This window comes from Peromyscus leucopus, chromosome 9 (assembly GCF_004664715.2).
Source record: "Peromyscus leucopus breed LL Stock chromosome 9, UCI_PerLeu_2.1, whole genome shotgun sequence".
NCBI lineage: Eukaryota > Metazoa > Chordata > Mammalia > Rodentia > Cricetidae > Peromyscus > Peromyscus leucopus.
In genome coordinates, this window is record NC_051070.1 from 108921814 (window position 1) to 108939942 (window position 18129).

At 45.3% G+C, this 18129-nt stretch overlaps 2 protein-coding genes across 4 annotated transcripts in view; one reads left to right on the forward strand and one right to left on the reverse strand.

Annotated features, from left to right (window-relative positions):
* Positions 1–1472: 1472 nt before the first annotated feature.
* Positions 1473–17521, reverse strand: Eaf1 (ELL associated factor 1). The gene is made up of 6 exons (XM_028891202.2): positions 17147–17521; positions 14359–14453; positions 11973–12109; positions 9311–9501; positions 6936–7172; positions 1473–4687 (listed from the first exon to the last, which is right to left on the reverse strand). Exons 1-6 carry the CDS (start codon positions 17505–17507, stop codon positions 4641–4643), a joined length of 1068 nt encoding a protein of 355 aa, XP_028747035.1. The 5' UTR covers positions 17508–17521; the 3' UTR covers positions 1473–4640.
* Mettl6 (methyltransferase like 6) overlaps positions 17482–18129 on the forward strand; it is a 28954-nt gene continuing 28306 nt past the window's right edge. For all 3 annotated transcript variants that reach the window (XM_028891206.2, XM_028891203.2, XM_037208742.1), the window contains exon 1: positions 17482–17622. The gene's annotated coding sequence lies outside the window, so the exon portion shown is untranslated. The remainder of the gene's footprint in view (positions 17623–18129) is intronic.

The window sequence follows — 18129 nt, forward strand, 5'->3', positions numbered from 1 at the left end:
GGGCTACCAAGTGAGTCCCAGGAAAGGCGCAAAGCTGCACAGAGAAACCCTGTCTCGAAGGAAAAAAAAAAAAAAATTAGAATGACCTCCTGTATCTTATCAGATCACCATGGCTTAAAGTTAAAATATAACAACACAAATCACAGAAAGTGTACGCACTTATAGACATTGAATAATACTCAACTGAATCACTACTGGGTCAACGAAGAAATAAAGAAGGAAATTAAAGACTTCCTAGAATTCAACGAAAATGAATGCACAACATACTCAAACTTATGGGACACTCTGAAAGCAGTACTAAGAGGAAAGTTCAAAACACTAAATGCCTACATAAAGAAGTTGGAGAACTCGCACACTAGCAACTTAACAGCAAACCTGAAAGCTCTGGAACAAAAAGAAGCAAACTCGCCCAGGAAAAGTAGAGGACAGGAAATAATCAAATTGAGGGCTGAAATCAATAAAACAGACACACTGAGGAAATCTGAGAGAATCATACTTCAAACATCTGTACTCCACAAAATTGAAAAATCTAAAAGAAATGGACAATTTTCTGGATAGGTACCACACACCTAAGTTAAATCAAGACCAGATAAACTATTTAAATAGGCCAATAACCCCTAAGGAAATAGAAATAGAAATTAAAAGTCTGCCAACCAAAAAAAGCCCAGGGACAGATGGGTTCAGTGCAGAATTCCACCAGAATTTCAAGAAAAGCTAATACCAATACTCTTCAAATTGTTCCACACAATAGAAAAAGAAGGAACATTGCCAAACTCTTTTTATGAGGTCACAGTTACCCTGCGACCCAAACAACAAAGAAAGAAAATTATAGACCAACTGAACCCTCACGAACATTGATGTAAAAATACTCAAAACACCCCTTCATGATAAAAGTCTTGGAGAGATCAGGGATACCAGGAACATATCTAAACATAATAAATGCAATATACAGCAAGCCAACAGCCAACATCAAATTAAATGGAGAGAAACTCAAAGCGATTCCACTAAAATCAGGAACAGGACAAGGCTGTCCACTCTCTACACATCTATTAAATATAGTACTCCCAGCCAGCGCTCTTAATGGTAGAGCCTTCTCTCTAGCCTCCTGACCTCCATACCTTTTTAACACCAAAATTTGTTTTATAGTTTTGAATGTACAACCTTTTAAAAGCTGAAGTGAACTTCATGATCCAAAATTGAATAGGAATCATGTTAATCCATTAGACTTAATCATAAAGAATTCTTTTTTTTTTTTTTGGGGGGGGAGCGTTCAAGACAGGGTTTCTCTGTGTAGCCTGGGCTACCCTGGAACTCACTCTGTAGACCAAGCTGTTCTTGAACTCACAGAGATGCCTCTGTCTCCTGAGTGCTGGAACTAAAGGTATGTGCCACTACTGCCCAGCCTAAATGATTCTTAAAAAACCCTATTTTACACAAATTTTCAGTTAAAAAAAACAATCCAAGACATTAAATATATTGCTGACCTTCATTTTTATTTAAATATATTCCTCTTGAAGAGACTACACAGCAAATATAAATGTAAACATGCATGTCTACATCAGAATTAAGCAAAATGAATTTGTAGGCACAAGATTTTAAATATTATTAAAGGAGACAAGGAATCTAAGACAGAAATAACAGAGACAACAAAAACATACATTTCCTAACACTTGAGTTGGTCTTCCAAGCTACTGGTTAAGGCCTGAGTCTTAGAAAGTCTATGTTCCTTGCCAAGTGGAAAGATCCACTTTGGCTGTTCTTAATACATATCTACAAAACAGACAAATAATTCTCTTCCAAAATAATGTAATAAATATGCCATTCACACACACACACACACACACACACACACACACACACACACACACACACACACACACACACACACGAAACTAAACCAGACTCTCAAAAAAGAGAAGGAAGGACTTTGGAATTTTCAAGTTTCCTTATTACTGCAGCACACCACCCATACAGAAAATTATTCTGCTACAGAAATAAATTAACCAGTGGCATTATTACAAATCTTTAGTTTATTTGTATTGCATTTCCCCAACAATTTTCCAAGGATTGCCATGGCTTCTTTGTAGAATTAGTTTTCCCACCTCACCCAAGTGGCCAACGTTGCATAGAGCAAAGAAAAGGTAATTTAAGAAAGAATTCAGCAGGGACTTGCAGGGGTAGTCAAAGCATTAGCTTTGTCTCAATGCCTGGACAGTTTCCCCTATGTTTATCCTCAGTCCTTAACTAGTTAGTTATCTCAGCCTCCCCCCTACCAAGCTAGGAGCATGTGTATGTCTAGCTCTGTGATGACAGTCCCTAATTTTGAGGTGCTCCTGCCAACCAGAGACCAGGTATGCACACCACAGCATAGCCCAAAGGTTGAAAGAAATGAAGAGTTGGTGACGATGGTGCCTGAGGAGCTCTGGAGAAGGCTGAGTGAGTGAAGAAGAGGGGACAGCAAAGGCACAGAGACAGGAAGGAAGCCATTTGGTTGGCACAAGGATACCCCTGAGAGGTCATCATTGTCATCATCAATGTAGAGGCTACATTCTGGATATTCAAAAATGGCTTTCTTACTGTGGTGGGAAAAGGAGATAGGACCACTGAAGGATTTGTGCAGACAGAAAAACTGGAGCCAACAAAGGAATGTGGTGCTGGGTAGGCCAGACTCAGTGGAGTCTGAGGCTCAGAAAGCTCGACTAATCAAGCCCAGTGCCACATGCAAGTACTTTCTATACAAACAGTCACTGACCAGCATCCTAACACCACAGTTCTGTCTCCACAAACCAGGGCTTTTGGAGAAAAGCAGGGCAAGGGGATACTTAAATAGTTATTTTTAGTTCAAGTTCTTGAAACCTGCCCCAATGTTAACAGGTTAAGAGCAGTAAGACAATTCAATTCTCACATCCAGTGACAATTCAAGTCACCCAATCATAACCTTCACCTTCCCTGAGCTGTCATTACCAAAGAATTATAAAGCAATTATCAGTTTACTATCAAGAGGTTCCCATCTGCCACTGGAAATCCACCGAGCATCCCCCAATGGGCTGAAACCCAGCCCAACGTACCAGTGCACACACCCTCTACACCTGTACTTGGGCAGAGTGGTGTAGATGTGCTGCTAGGCAATGGCTTCTGCCCCATCTCAGATCACTTCAATCTCTGTGTGGATCAAACAGTTGATCTACACGGTATGACTCTAACCTAAGCCCCCACCACGGACCAGCCATTTCCTTTCTAGGTCCAGACCACCTCCCTCCACTACTCAGAAGAAAGGGGTATATGAGTAGAGGAACCCAGGGAAAGCAAATGTAAAGCAAAGACAGGAATTTCCTACGATATATTCATTCTAACTAGAATGGGCAGTGACATATAAGTCACCACACACTTCCTCAATATGGAACATTGACTAGTGACCAATTTCCAGCAAGAACGGTCATTTGGAAGTGGCACACTGCAATCTTGTGATTCTCTTCTATAAAAATACCAACCAGTCTGGGAGTCAGGCACAAAAGCATAAACAGAGCTCCTGAAGACTGACCTATCTGCAGAACTCCTGACTGGAGGCCTGTCCGTGGAGACTTGCTGCTGGTTCATCTGTTCAGAGGTCTCTTCACTCCATCCCTCTTTGATTCCTAACCTCTGCTAACATCTGTGGAATGAAGAACACCTAAGGGATGGATCCACATGAACCCACAGGCCTCAGATGAGCTGAGGATGTGTGTCAGCATGGCAGGTGCTGATTTAACCTGCTCACTCTGCCTCGCATACACAGGAACTGCCTGAGTCTGAATCCAAGATAAACGTCAGCAACGCTTTTGTCTTTTGGAATCTGACAGAGTTCTGTGCAGAAAAATCTGACAGCAGCAAGTGTAATTCAGAGGAGAAGTAGTGAGCAAAGCTTGTACCGGGACAGGTGACTGGCCATTCCCTGCTGTGTGCTTCCTTTCCTAGCTGTGCTGAACTGAGCTACTGGATTTCCAGCGCGCGCGCGCAAACACACACACACACACACACACACACACACACACACACACACACACACACACACACACACACACAGAGTACTGGATTTCCAGTACTCACAGGCACATACACATACACATACACACACACCAACTGACCCAAAGACTCTGTCAAGGTCCACCTCTATGGTCTTGTCAAACTGGGTCACATAAAACTTCCTTACCACCTCATGTCAAAGATGTAAAGTGGTCTTAATGTATTTCTATGACACAGTTTGAAGAACTCCTTTCTTTCTATAACCCTTTACTGGTACAAACCATCTGGCCAAACTGATGGCTGCTGAATTACTGGCCTGGTGAAGACATGAGTTTTGAATAATCTAGACCAGGGTGCATTGTTCAATTTTTCATTAATAATGTTAACCACAGGGAAACAGAATTCCATTAGTTCTCCTATAGATCTACTTAAACTCTGAAACAAGAGATTGTTCAAGAATTACATGAGAAAATCACCCACCACCACCAAGTTAAAGACTGAGTATCTGAATGCTTCCAGGCCTTAACTCCTCCTCCAGGCTCTGCTTCGCAACATCCTCCTGTGGCGCAGAGTCCCAGCAGAAGTAGCTGGGTCTTGCAGCGTGTCTGCGTACAGAAAGCAGATTTCAAAAGCCAGTGCTAGTCATCACTGTCACTGCCAGACTCACTTAACTGCAAGTCATTTCCTACGGGAGAAAACAAAATCAAGCTGAGAGCACAGCAGTTAATGACATCCTGCCTCCTCTGCCTTCTCCACTTCCCTCTGCTCTACCTACAGTTGGCTCTCTGCACCTCAATATGCTTGTATTTTGCCTTCACTTAAAACATCAAGATGTCCTTAAAATTCTTTGGATGTGATAGCTTAAAATTCAGCTATCACATCACATTTAAAGCTTCCTAATAAGGGCTGGAGATAGTTCAGTTGCTCTTACAGAGGACCCAGGTTCGATTCCTGGCACCCACATGGTGGCTCACAACCACCTATAACTCCAGTTCAATGCCCTCTCTGACCTCCTTAGGCATCAAACATGCACATGGCATAATACATAGAGGCAGGAAAAATATGCACACAAAATAAAAAGAATTAATCAAATTTAAAAATTTAAAAACAAAACAAAAAAACTTTGTTAATCCAACTTTTTTTTTTTTTTTTTTGGTTTTTCGAGACAGGGTTTTTCTGTGTAGCTTTGCGCCTTTCCTGGGACTCACTTGGTAGCCCAGGCTGGCCTCGAACTCACAGAGATCCGCCTGCCTCTGCCTCTCGAGTGCTGGGATTAAAGGCGTGTGCCACCACCACCCGGCTTGTTAATCCAACTTAATAGAAAACAAAACCATCTGGTTTACTGAGAAGGCTGGTACAGTTGACATTCTGAAAGAAACACTATTTTTAGCATGTGCAAAGCACAATTTGGTACGGCTTATTAGTACTGAGGAGTAGTGAGACATTTAAATGTGCTAAGAAAATATAGATAACATACAGCATCTGGCAGACTCGCTCACATTAAGTTGCTTTAGAATTAGATTTATTTAATATATATATATATATATATGAGTGTTTGGCCTGCATGCATGTCTGTCCCTTGGAGGTCAGAAGAGAGCATTGGATCCCCTGGAACTGGAGTTAATGGGTGGTTGTGAGTTGCCATGTCTATGCTAAGAATCAAACCCAGGTCATCTGCAAGAACAAGTGCTCTTAACTAATCCCTAAGCCATCTCTGCAGCTTCATTAAGTTGCTTTAGAAAAAACTAAATAGATCCAGGACTGGTGGCTCATGCCTATAACCTCAGTACCAAGGAGGCTGAGGCAAGGATCACAAATTCAATCCCCCCAACCCCGCCCCCACTTCCAAAAAAGCCAAGGAAACAAAAAGCTCCCATTATAGAAGCTGAGTGCTGTTTCCACCTGTGCTATGCTAATCCACGGTCTCCTCTGCCCACCTCTGTCCAGGATATTTATATTGCTTTAATAGAAAGTTCCAGAGTCTTAGATGATATGTAGGTACCAAGAATTTAAGCGGACTCAACACTTCAAGTTCACCTAACAAAAATGTGTATAAAAGAACCTCAGCTGATAGTGGTTGGATGAAAGTCAACATCCATGCTTTTCTCTGTCCCTGGAACCTTTTCAGAGGACCCAGGCCCACCCCTAAGGACTACCTTTTCTGACTGTATGAGGACAGACTTCTTACCTGGACCTCATCTTACACAGGTGACAGGACACACCAGGCAAAATGCTGAGGAGGTTTAGGTTGGCAGGTGGAGGGGATAGCACAGTGGGTGGAGTTCAGACATGCTGCTGCATCCCCAATAAGGACTGCACAGCCCTGTGAAAAGGAACTGCCCAGCCTGGACCGTCCACAGCACTGAGACTAATAATGTCTGCCTGGCCACACTGCAGGGTTAACCAGGTCTGCACCCCACCTCTGCTGCCAGGCCTTCCAGCTTCCTCAGAGGAAGATGACTAGGAGAGAGACCGTTCACCATGCAAGGTTGCGGGGACTGGGGGGCAGAATCGCCTCATTCTGAAACAAAGTCAATTTTATTCTGGCTTTCCTCTGTGTTACCTTATCAACTGCAGGAAAACTACTCAAACATGACAACATCCTGTCTTTTCTCTTGCCAAAGGCTAGGTGTCCAAATAGAGGTAAGAGGTAACTTTTAAAGGCCAGCTGTAGGCAGGCCATGTTTTAAACCTGGTGTATGGAAAACCAAAGAGCCTGCAACAATCAGGTTTAAGCATTTTGCAGACATCACAGCCACAAGTAAAGGGGGGAAAATGAAGGAAAAGATTGTGAGTTTGGGGGTCGCCCCAATCTGTCCTTGTCAAGACCCTCTCCTGGGCCCTAACTGCCTGTAGTTCATAGGTTCTGGCACAAGGCCACAAAGCTGCATATGGCCGGCGCTGTCTCAGCCACTAAAGGAGGACACACATACTGAGCGTATTCATGAGCTGAGCGCTTCCTTGGGGCCGGCTGGTTCCATTGGCCACTGCAGGCCTGCTGCCGTAGGCCTGCTGATGTGAAGGCTGCGGAGGAGAGGCCGGGCCATGGTCCTCTGCTCCGCTGCTGGAGCTGTCGTCGTCGCTGGCCGCCGAGGAGCTCTCGGAGTCGGAGGAACTGCTCCCACTGCTGCTGCTCATCTGCTCAATGATGTCAACCTCAGCCCGCAGCTCTGCAACGACACCACGACGACAACAGGGAAAAGCAGCAGTCAGCACTGAGAGGGGGGTCCATCAACAGTCGGCTGACAAAACCAACTGCAGCAACACACCATGAACCCTCAACCTGACAAAACACCTACTCCGTCTTGGGCTGATGGGAACAATGAAATCACCAAAATAACGACTCTTCTGTGGGAGACACACCAGAGTTATTAATTATTTCCTTAAATAAAGACTCTGATTTGGGTGTGGTGTGTGCCTATAACCTCAGTCGTTAGGGGCAGTGGAGTTAGGAAGATCTTAGTTCAGGACCAGCCTGGGCTACAAAGTGAGACCTTGACACATTCAAGCAAGCAAATGGGAGTTATTGCCCCATATATAAACCTCAAACAAAAGAACAGGAAAACATCTATCGAGCAATTGCAATTCTGAGGGCTTACGGCAGATCCTCCTGTCTCAGGTTCTCTTGGTCAATGTGACGTAAGCAAGGGTTTCTCCCAGCTCCCAGGACCATGGACAGCCTCTCAGTGAGGTCAGAGTGCAGGAGCTCTGGGCAGTCACTCCTCACCCAGCCACAAGCAGAGAGCATCAGAAGCCTGTGCTCTCACTCTCCCCTCCTTATATGTTCAGTGACCCAAACCCCAGGGCGCTGCACACTCATGTGGGTCTTCCTACCTCAGCCTAAGCTAAACAGTCCCTCAGAGCCATGCCCAGAGGCTAGACAACCCCTGCAGGAGGGCCTGGAGGCTTTTTCCTAGGCGATTTCAGATCCTGTCAAGTTGACAAGTGACATTAAACATCACAACTGCTGACCAGCAGTGAAGTCGACGTCAATGATTTCCTAAGCCACCAAGGAAAAACCACGGCTAGACAACCCGTGTTGGCCTGACTCCTTTCTGACTCCCATGGAAGACTGTAAGAAAGACCCTGGCAAGGGAGGGCAAATGGTAAAATGCCATCCATCCCCTCTTGACTCTTACACATTTGATCATGGCTGTGCCTGTCAGGTTCTGCATTCTTTGTGGATTTAAAGCAGAAGTGGAAGAAACATGTTTTCCCTAACCAATCCACTGTCCCTGGATATATGAAGGAAACATCAAGACAGCTGATGGATTTCTTTCTGTCTACATCCCCATGGCCTGACATGGCTATGGCTCCTTTCAGTGCGACTGGCATCACCTGGCTACTCTTGGCCTAATTCCTATCACAGTACAGTAGAAACTTCCACAACAGCATTCTAGAATCCAAGAGGGAAATAATCAAGAGGTGTAGCAGCTGTGTGAAACTTGGGGTGACTGTGCTTGTGAGAAGGCAACATTTCTTTTTCTTTTTTTAAAATTTTGTGTGGATTGGTGTTTTGCCTGCATGTATGTCTGTAAGGGTGTCAAGGTCTTGGAGTTACAGACAGTTGTAAGCTGCCATGTGGGTGTTGGGAACTGAACCTGGATCCTTTGGAAGAACAGCCAGTGCTCTTAACCACTGAGCCATCTCTCCAGCCCCAAGGAGGCAATATTTCTACAGGTTGAAAAAGGCCAATTCCCAGAAAGCCTTCAACACCTCCCATTTTCTACTATTAGAGATTGCATTTGTTCCACAAAACATAAATGTGAAATATGATACTCAGCCCCATAACACCCAAGAGTCTGGAGACCTGCATCTTCTACTGTGTAGGACAAAAGCCAAGGTAAGCTTGTCTCATGTCTGTAAAGGAAAGGCCCAAGCCAGAACAGAGTCCTTCTGGGCCAGATTCCATCCCCAGTGGCCTCAGGGCCTTTCAGAATTGCATGCTTTGAGACAGCAAAGAGCATCTAACCCTGGCGTTTTAAGAGTTCCCTTAATAAAGCACTTATATTTGCACACATTAATTAGTAAGTGAACTCAGAATCTACACACTGAGAATACTCTTTCTGGGAGTCTAAAGCCCTGAAAAGCTTTGGCTGACAGTAATGCTTATTTAAACCCTAAGCCTAGAATGCTGCCAAGACAATAGCACTTAAGTAACTGCTCTGGACTCATTCTTGTCAAACAACGTACATGGTAAGTGTCAGCCCCAGCAGCTCTAGAGTTCTGGAGACACAACTGTATAGGGAGCTTTGTGAGCTTCCTGAGGACCCTGTGCCTGACCCCATGGGCTGGCCCAGCTCGGTACCTCTTTTGATGTCATCCAGCTGGGGCTCAGGTGAGGGGTTATCCTTCAAGGGAGAAGTTTTAGGTCCAGCTGGAGGCTTCGTTGGGGCTCGGAACGGCATGGGTGGTGGAGGAGGGGGTGGCTGTGGTGGCTGTGGGGGACGAACAGGCTGCTGTTCCATTCGGGCTTGGATTTTACTGCTCCCCTCGGCTCTGAAATAGACATTAGATCAAGAGGCAAAATAGTATCTCTCAAGATGACCAGGCACACGGGCAGTGTCTGCAGACCCAGTGTTCTTTCCAGGGGACTGCCAAATCTGATCTTTGTAATTTCACCATGAGAACACACTCAACATCCATGTGTCTACTGCATCCCAGAACTGTACTATGCATCAGCAATACAGAAACAATAAAATGCTTCTTCTGCTTCCAAGGAGTACACTTTTTTTTCCCCCTTTCTGAGTCAGGGTCTAGCTCTGTACCCTTGGGACAGCCTCAGCCTCCCAAGAGCTGAGATTACAGATGTGCCACACCCAGTACAAGCTCAGCAAGGAGATAAACACATTCACAATGTGATTAAATATGTTTATAAGAAAAGATCACAATATGACAAATTTAATATATAGTTGTAATAGTAAATATAGAAGTTTCTGAATAAACTAGATTTTGAAATGCTGGCAGCTCGCAAATTTTCCATTATTTACTGAGTTCTACTTCCAAATGAGAAAATTTTACTCATTAATAATTTCTCTTGCTCCTCTGTATACATGCTGTGGTTGTTTGTGGGAACGTGGGGTATATGTGGGGTGTATAGTGCGAGTGGGTACATCTCTGACTCTTTTGCCTGTTCTTGGGACTTTTTTCCTCCTATTGGATTGCCTTGCCCAGCCTTAATATGAGGGTTTGTGCCTAATCTTATTGCATCTTGTTATGCTGAGTCCTATAGATATCACTGGGAGGCCTGCTCTTTTCTGCAGGGAAATGGAGGAGCAGTGGATCTGGTGGGGGGAGGGGCGGATCTGGGAGGAGTAAAGGGAGAAGAGGCTGCAGGTGGGATGTATTATATGAGAGAAGAATTTTTTAAAAAAGGAATTAAAATGCCCAAAAATGACAAGATGGAAAAAGATATACTGTTCAATAACCAATAAAAGGTGTCTGTATACTAAAAAATCATAATGGTTTTTCTGCAAATGGATTAGCCTCTGCACAAATCCCCTGGAGTTTCTGCAGGTTCTGGCCTAGCAGGTCTTGATAATCTGGAGTGTAACAAGTACCCAAGAGGTATGCTGCTGGTCCCCAAACCACAGAGTGGAAAGGGGACAGAGCACCACTGCTGTCACAGGAGCAGCAGGTTTACCACAGGCCTTGATACAAAACAAAGGGGCAGGGCAGAAGCTGGCACTACGGGAGCTTCGCCTAGGGTGGGCTCTCAGCTCTAGCGGTCCAATTAGGTAAATCACAACTTCGGTAATCCCCAGCTTCATCCCCTGCCTCAAAGAGAACAGCATTCTAAAAATTACTGGTGAAGATTAGGTACCACACCTAAAACATCCAGCACACTGACCCGTGATAATCTCAATGAACAGAAGCTTTTCCTTTTCCAGGGAAATGAGTGAAAGAAGAAAAATGGCTCGAGAAAGCATAAACAGACATCAGGTTGTAACAGTCTCTTAAAACTTAATTAGTGGACTTGTGATTTAGCTCAGTGGTAAGAGCACTTGCCTACCATGTGCAAAGCTCTGGATGATGCCTAGTAACCTCCACCCCGACCCCAAGAACCCTAATCAGTATCTTACAATGAATACTGGATTGCAGTGTATTTATACAATGAATTGACTTTCAGATACACTCTAATGTTGAATGAACTATTAAGAAAGTTCACTCTTTAAAAAATTAGGAAACATGCTATTTTTTTTATTTTTAAGTTTTTTTAAATTATATTTTTATTTATTTATGCTATGCCTTCTACCATGTGGGTCCTGTGAACTGAACTCAGGTAATCAGAGTTGGTGACTAACATCTTTACCCACTGAGCAATCTTGCCAGACCACTTTTGTTGCTGTTGTTGTTGTTTTGAGACGGGGTCTCATGTTAACTAAGACTAGCCTCAAACTCACTATGTAGCTGCAGATGGCCTTGCATTCTGGATCCTGCTGCCTCCAACTCTCAAATGCTTGGCTTAGAGGTATGACCCACCATACTCAGTTAGCAAGGGTTTATTTTAATAGTACAGTCACCTCAAGTATATCCTAATTTACAAGCAATAATGTACTCTAACAAAGTTATGCACTCGTTATTTTGTAATTTTAAGTCTATACATATAAATCGAATTTCCTACTTGACAGTATAGGAGTATAAGATAGTATAATTATGAGATTGACAAAACTGGTCAATTATAAGTACTTTGTTTTCCCCAATGACTTCATGTTTTAGCTCTTAAAAGCATTATTGTCTGCATTTGAGGGAAACGTACATTTCTGTCTGAGACAGAAGTGGCTAACGTTACTGATGGGACACTAGCTATGAACAAGCAGATGTTCACACCTTTGTAATATTGGACTAAATGCCACAAAGACTTAGAAACATTTAAGGCACTCCTTCAGGAGAGCATCTGCCAGCACACGAGACCCTAGCTTTGATCCCCACAGTGCATGAGGAAGGGAGGACGCGGTCATCAGCCATACCTCGTCTTCTTGACCTGAATGCTGCTGCTGAGCTTCTCCAGCACATACTCTCCAGTGTCATGATTGATAATGAGCACACAGTCTTTCTGATAAGGCCGTTTGTTCCCTTTGAACACGGTCATCGGTGGTGTGGACCCCTGTTTGTATAAACACACCAGTTATGAACAGCCCACCTTTACAAAGGACACTGCCTCATCCATCCTTCATCAGAGCTACCAAAAAGAACAAACAACCCATCCCTGGCTTAACTCCTCTGGCATTCAAGGCAAGAGGAAAAGAACAGTCAGAACATAGCAAGCATCTGGTTTTAGGTAATCATGGATGTAGCATTCGATTTTTAAATTACTAGGCACATTTTTAAGGGTGTGGGGAAATGTTTCAAAGAACAGTGACACGTGAACTGAGAACAATGAACTTTCCCCGGCACTACACAGAGTCATGTATGACACTGACTGGTGAGTGACCGCTGTATTTCTTTGCAATTCAAGAGTCCAGGACTTCCCACCATGCAAATGACCAACACAGCATTTTCTGAGGGCAGTCCACCAACCTGATGAACGGAAACTACCCCATGCTAATTACTACCCAAGTCTTTCGACTGTTCCCATGTTTCACTGGGGCCAAAGGAGAACATCTTTAAGGTGGCCCCCTGGCTCCACCACCCACCCGCTGCTCTGTGGTCTTCGGAAAACAAGCTCTTGTTCCTGCCTCAGGGCTATAACTGGGCTTCTACCTGCTATATTTGGACACTCTTGTCTAAATTCTTCAACCTTCTGCTAAGTCCAAGGATGAGTTAGGAAACTCTTCTCTGGCTTTCCACAAGTATTTGTTTTGGTTTGATTTTGAGACACGGTCTCATGTAGCCCAGGCCAGCCTTGTACTCTCAAACATCTTGTTTCCGCCTCTCAAATGCTGGGATTACAGGAAAGCATCACATCCAGTAATGACTATATGTTCCCATATTTAAATTCCAGACCCTAGGCTGCATAAAGGCAAGAAATGTACTTGTTGAAGGTTAAATTCTTGGAGCCTAGTAATGGGCTAGTACATTGAACATTCATTTAATATTTGTCAAATATAAATTTTAATTTCTTGCTTAGGAAAAAAAAATTGCTTGGCTCATCAGCCTCTTATTTTCGCAGTAAAAATTTAGGTTTGAAAGGGAGCTTAGGGACCATTTATCTAACCCCTTCATTTTTCATTTGGGAAACTGAAGTCCAATGGGAGATGATGTAACCCACCACAAGTAACATGTAACAAAAGAGGAGTTTGCATGAACAGGCTCTTTCCCTCAGCTCAGGGGCTTCTAGGCCCAGACTCTTCATTCCGTCACCAGTTACACAGAGCTTATTGAATCTGAGGACAGAGCTGTGAAATGTGCTAAGAACCGCCTCTATTTTAATGTTTTTGTTTGCTTGTTGGTTTTGCATGTGTGTGTGGTGTGCTTGCATGTATGTGGGCAGATGTGTGTGCGGGTGCGGGTGTGCATATATGCACCTGGAGCCTCGAAGTTGACTTCAGGAACCTTCCTCAACCGCGCTCCACTTTTCTTTGTTGAGACGGGGTGTCTTGCTGAACTCAGCTAAGTTCTAGCTGGCCAGCTTGCCTCAGGGCTCCTATGTCCCTGCTTCGGTAAATGTGGGAGCACAGGCAGCTGCCAGGCCTGCCCTGCTTTTTACACGGGTTCTGAGGAACAAAGCTTTGTACACTTCATTCACCAGCCATCTTGCCGGGCCAAAGTATTATTAACGCAAACCTGAGTTAATGTTTTCTTCCTGTTTTTCCTTTGGCTGGACTGGGGATTGAACCAAGGGCCTCACGCATGCAAGGCAAGCCCTCTACCATTGAGCTAAAGCCTCAGACCCAAAGTGCTGCCCTGAAGAGAGCTCTACAAAGTCTTTTCTTCCAAGTTCTTGGTGCGGCTTTTAACTGAGTCCTTCATCCTTAAATTAGCCATGTTTCAACCCTTTATTCCTGCCTGGGACCATCAGCCTGCACTGGACCCCTTACCATACTAAAGATGTCCCTCTGGCTCCTACCTGCCTTCTGGTGTTCAGGAGCTGCTGTGGCTACACATGGCACATAGGGCCTTTCTCTCCAGAACTGCTTGGGAGAAACTCTAGGAATGCAGCAGAAGGGCAGCTGTCCCGAGGGAAACATGCCTACTGTACTGCACACCGAGGAGAGGGGAGCTCAGCAACAAGCACCAAGAACTACCTTAAACCAACCCCATGGCACGAGTTACCACCCACCCAACCCCCAACTTCCCACTTTACTTACGTTGGCTCTTTAAACATCTAGAAAAGAAATTAAACAGAAGGGAACTCCAACTCTAACTTAAACACAAGGATTTGTGGCATTGAAACCAACAATGGAAACAACTTACAGGGATATGTGGCAGTGTAATTGTGACTTCATCTCCTTTGCCAACCTGGAGCTCTCCTTCACAGGAGGTATCTATCGATGCTGGCTTAAAATCATCTAAAAAGAAAGAAAGAAGAATATTTCCCAATGGGTGACTAAAAAGGCCTTCCTGGGCACTTATTTTCAGAATTAAAAATTGTATTACATAAATAAAAATGGATGAGGATTCTTTCATGTATGTGTATTCCTGTATGTACATGGGTACATGTGTACATGTGTGCATATATTTGCAGCACCTTAGATAGTCTCTTTGTTTTTTCAAGACAGGGTTTCTCTGTGTAACAGTCCTAGCTGTCCTGGAACTCACTTTGTAGACCAGGCTGGCCTCAAACTCAGATCCACCTGCCTCTGCCTCCCACGTGTTGGGATTAAAGGCCTGAGCCACCACCACCCAGCTCATCTTGTTTTTTGAGACAGGGTCTCTCATTAGCCTGAAGCTCACTGACCAGTGAAGCCAGCTGGTCAGCGAGTTCCCAGTGATCCTTCTGTCTCAGTATCCCCAGCACTGGGATTACAACAGTTTACTACCACACTGTGGCACTTTTATGTGGTTCTAGAAATTCAGATCAGATAATCATGCTTTCATGGCAACAATTTCACAAACGGAGCCAACTCTCCAGCCTCATCATTTAAAATTCTAAAAAAAATACTTCATAAAAAAAACTTCATATATGCTAAAATAGAAAGAATAGCACAATGAGCCCCAAATAACCTCATTCAATTGAATAATTACCAACTCAGGAACACCTCTACATATGGTGCCTTCAACTACACTATTATTTTAGTGCAGGGAGCTGGAACTCATACACCATTATGTTAATGCAATATTCCCTTATTCCAAGTGACAGGTAACAGTTAACATCTATCATCCATGATAAGGCAATTATTAGAACTGTGTGCATAGAAGCAACAGAGCAAACATTCTGACTCTAAATCTGCATGAGACTCAGCAGGGCACATGAGGGTGATTTCTTTTTACACAGAAATGGTCAAAAGTAGAACCTGCCACACTCGAGTTCTTTCATTTTGAAGAAGATACTTCTGGAGGTTTTTTTGTTTTGTTTTGTTTTTTTGAGACAGGGTTTCTCTGTGTAGTTTTGGTGCCTGTCCTGGATCTCGCTCTGCAGACCAGGCTGGCCTAGAACTCACAGAGATCGGCCTGGCTCTGCCTCCCGAGTGCTGGGATTAAAGGCGTGCGCCGCCACCACCTAAGAAGATACTTCTGGATATGTTCAAAAGCAAACAGGGGAACTCCAGAAGTTATCATGCTTATTCTTACAAATTATACAATCAGAAGAGCCATTTTACTTCATATTAACACACACCTGCCTCAAACTGCAAGCCAGGTACACATGAGCAGAATCTCATTTAAAACCCATACTGCCCTTCAGTGGAGGGGAAAAAAAGGTAAGTCTTATCATTTCCCCAATATTGTCTCATTGAAAGAGCTGGATCTGCTGTCAGTGGGAAGCACAGAATCGGCATGATGATGGCCACACAAGATGAGACTTTAATGTCTAACACACCCCCTTCCTATGTGTTGAGTCACATCTATTAGCTGCCATGACAAAGCATGTCTTAACCAGTGTTAATACCACCGGAAAACCAGAAGCCTGTGAATCACAGAGGGATGTGCTCAGTCAGCCAAATCTTTACTCAGGACACACAGTGGAAGTACCCCTCTCAGAGTCTATAATCATGTAGAAAAAAAAACAGCATAATGACTGTTTCCACATTCCTTAAGCTGCTGTCTTCGTTTTCCAAACATAGATCAAGTTTTAACTTATGCCAGGTTCACAAACTCTAAAATTTATTTATTTATTTATTTATTTATTTATTTATTTTGGTTTTTCGTGACAGGGTTTCTCTGCGTTGTTTTGGTGGTTTTGGTGCCTGTCCTGGCTCTCACTCTGTAGACCAGGCTGGCCTCGAAATCACAAGATCCGCCTGGCTCTGCCTCCTGAGTGCTAGGATTAAAGGCGTGCATCACCGCTGCCTGGCTAATTTTATTTTTCACCACAAGTGAGTTGGCCCACAAGTCAGGGTGGTGGAGGTGATCGAAAGACATTAATGTCAGCTAGGTATGGTGGGTCAGGCCCATAATTTCGGCACTACAGAAACCACCGAGGCAGGACTGCAGCGCGTTCTGGGCTGGCCTGAGCTTTATAGTGAGTTCTAGGGCAGCATGGCCTACAGTAAGACAGTCTCAAACAACAACAAAATCAGTGTCCAAAGAAGCTCGGGAGGAGGAAGAGAAAACCCTATGGGTGGTACAAAGAATGCAGATTCCCTAGATGTTGAGGGGACCAAGAGCCCTAAGAGGAAAGGAAAGCAAGGAAGAAAATGGAGCAGACTGAGTAAATGACGCTCGTGGCAAACGAGAAGTCTTCCATGGCGTGAGCCCTGACGGAATTATTCGACAAAGGGGGGACTCAAGGGAGGAGAAAGGGGTCTCGCTCCAAAGGAGTAAAGTCTGGCGAAAGGGCTGGGAAGGGGGATTTTAATTAAAGGGCCCATGACTTTCTGAACTGGTATTTGAGAGTGTAAGGTAAAAGAACAGTTGACAGCAGCCAGAAGTTTGGTCTGAGAAGAGCGACCTGAAAATAAAAGAACAGATAGAGGTCCCAGAGGCTCAGGGGTGAGAGATAAGGAGAGTGACGCTGGGAGAGGCCAGGTGGGACGGGAGGGAGTCGGGGCTGGCACGTGGCGGCCAGAGAGGCCGAGGGGAACCGCGGGGAGCGCTCACTCACAGCGAATAGTGTGGAAGGAGGTCCGCGGCCGTTTCTCGAAGCTCTCCCCCAGCCTCAGGCAGTGCTCCTCCCGATCCAGCAGCGGGTTCGCCGTGCCGTTCATGGCCTTGCACCTGCCTGGCACCCAGATCGGCGCTCTCCTCGCGCGGCCGCAGTCCCGGATCCCCGCGCAAGCGGCCCGCAGGACCGCGCTCCCGGGACCCAGCTCCGGAGCGCGCACCGAGCCAAGTCCGCGCCCACCCGGGGCCGGAAACCAGTCTCCACTGCGTCTCGAGAGACTCTGAGGAAGTGAGGACGCTGCGCTTCCGGCGTCGGGGAGGGACCTCCGGTTTCCCAGCGGAAATAGCGGGGGAAGTGCCATGGAGGGAGGATTCCCCGAGAGAATCTCTGTGGACAGTTGTGGGCAATATCTGGTTTAGTCTCAGGAGGTGTGCGCCTCAGGTGGAAGATTCTACCCCCGAGAGCTTGGCCGACAGGTGAGTGCGCCCTGACCTGCCCTCTGCTGGCAACCCTGTGCACCGATGGTCGGGAGCCCCGAGCGTGGGAACCGAGAGAACGCGAATCCGAGCGTGGATGCCGACGGCCCTGGACATGCCCGAGACCCGGGCGGCCTAGCTTATCCCGAGGGCCCTGGGAGAGATGACGGATCTCGGGAACTCAGCGGCCCGTCACTCCGTCCTTCCTACTCGGCTCCACGGTCGCGGCGCGAGGGTTTCAGTCCTGGCCGGCGACGCTTCCTTTACTTGGCGCTGTAGCCTTTTCGTGGGTACGATCAGAAACTCTGGCCTCCCCGGGTGAGCGCCATCGCCTCCCAAAACGTGAAGAAGCTACGGTCCCAGCGAACCTGACTAGGCTTTTGTCTGGCAGTCGTCTGCCCGCTTTCAGTTCGGGCTGTTGTCGTTTTGAAGTCCCATTTTCCACGGGCACTGACCGTTGATGAGAATTTTCTTCTCACATTATTTCTGTCAATTTCTGGAAGCGTC

What these genes read in the sequence shown, in the direction of transcription:
- Eaf1 (XM_028891202.2), bottom strand. Translation starts at nt 17,507, where the DNA reads ATGGCACTTCCCCCGCTATTTCCGCTGGGAAACCGGAGGTCCCTCCCC. An exon ending in GCTGGATGACATCAAAAGAG is followed by an intron (nt 7,173 to 9,310) that starts GTACCGAGCTGG and finishes GTGTCGTTGCAG; the next exon opens with AGCTGCGGGCTGAGGTTGAC. An exon ending in TCAGCTCATGAATACGCTCA is followed by an intron (nt 4,688 to 6,935) that starts GTATGTGTGTCC and finishes TTTCTCCCGTAG; the next exon opens with GAAATGACTTGCAGTTAAGT.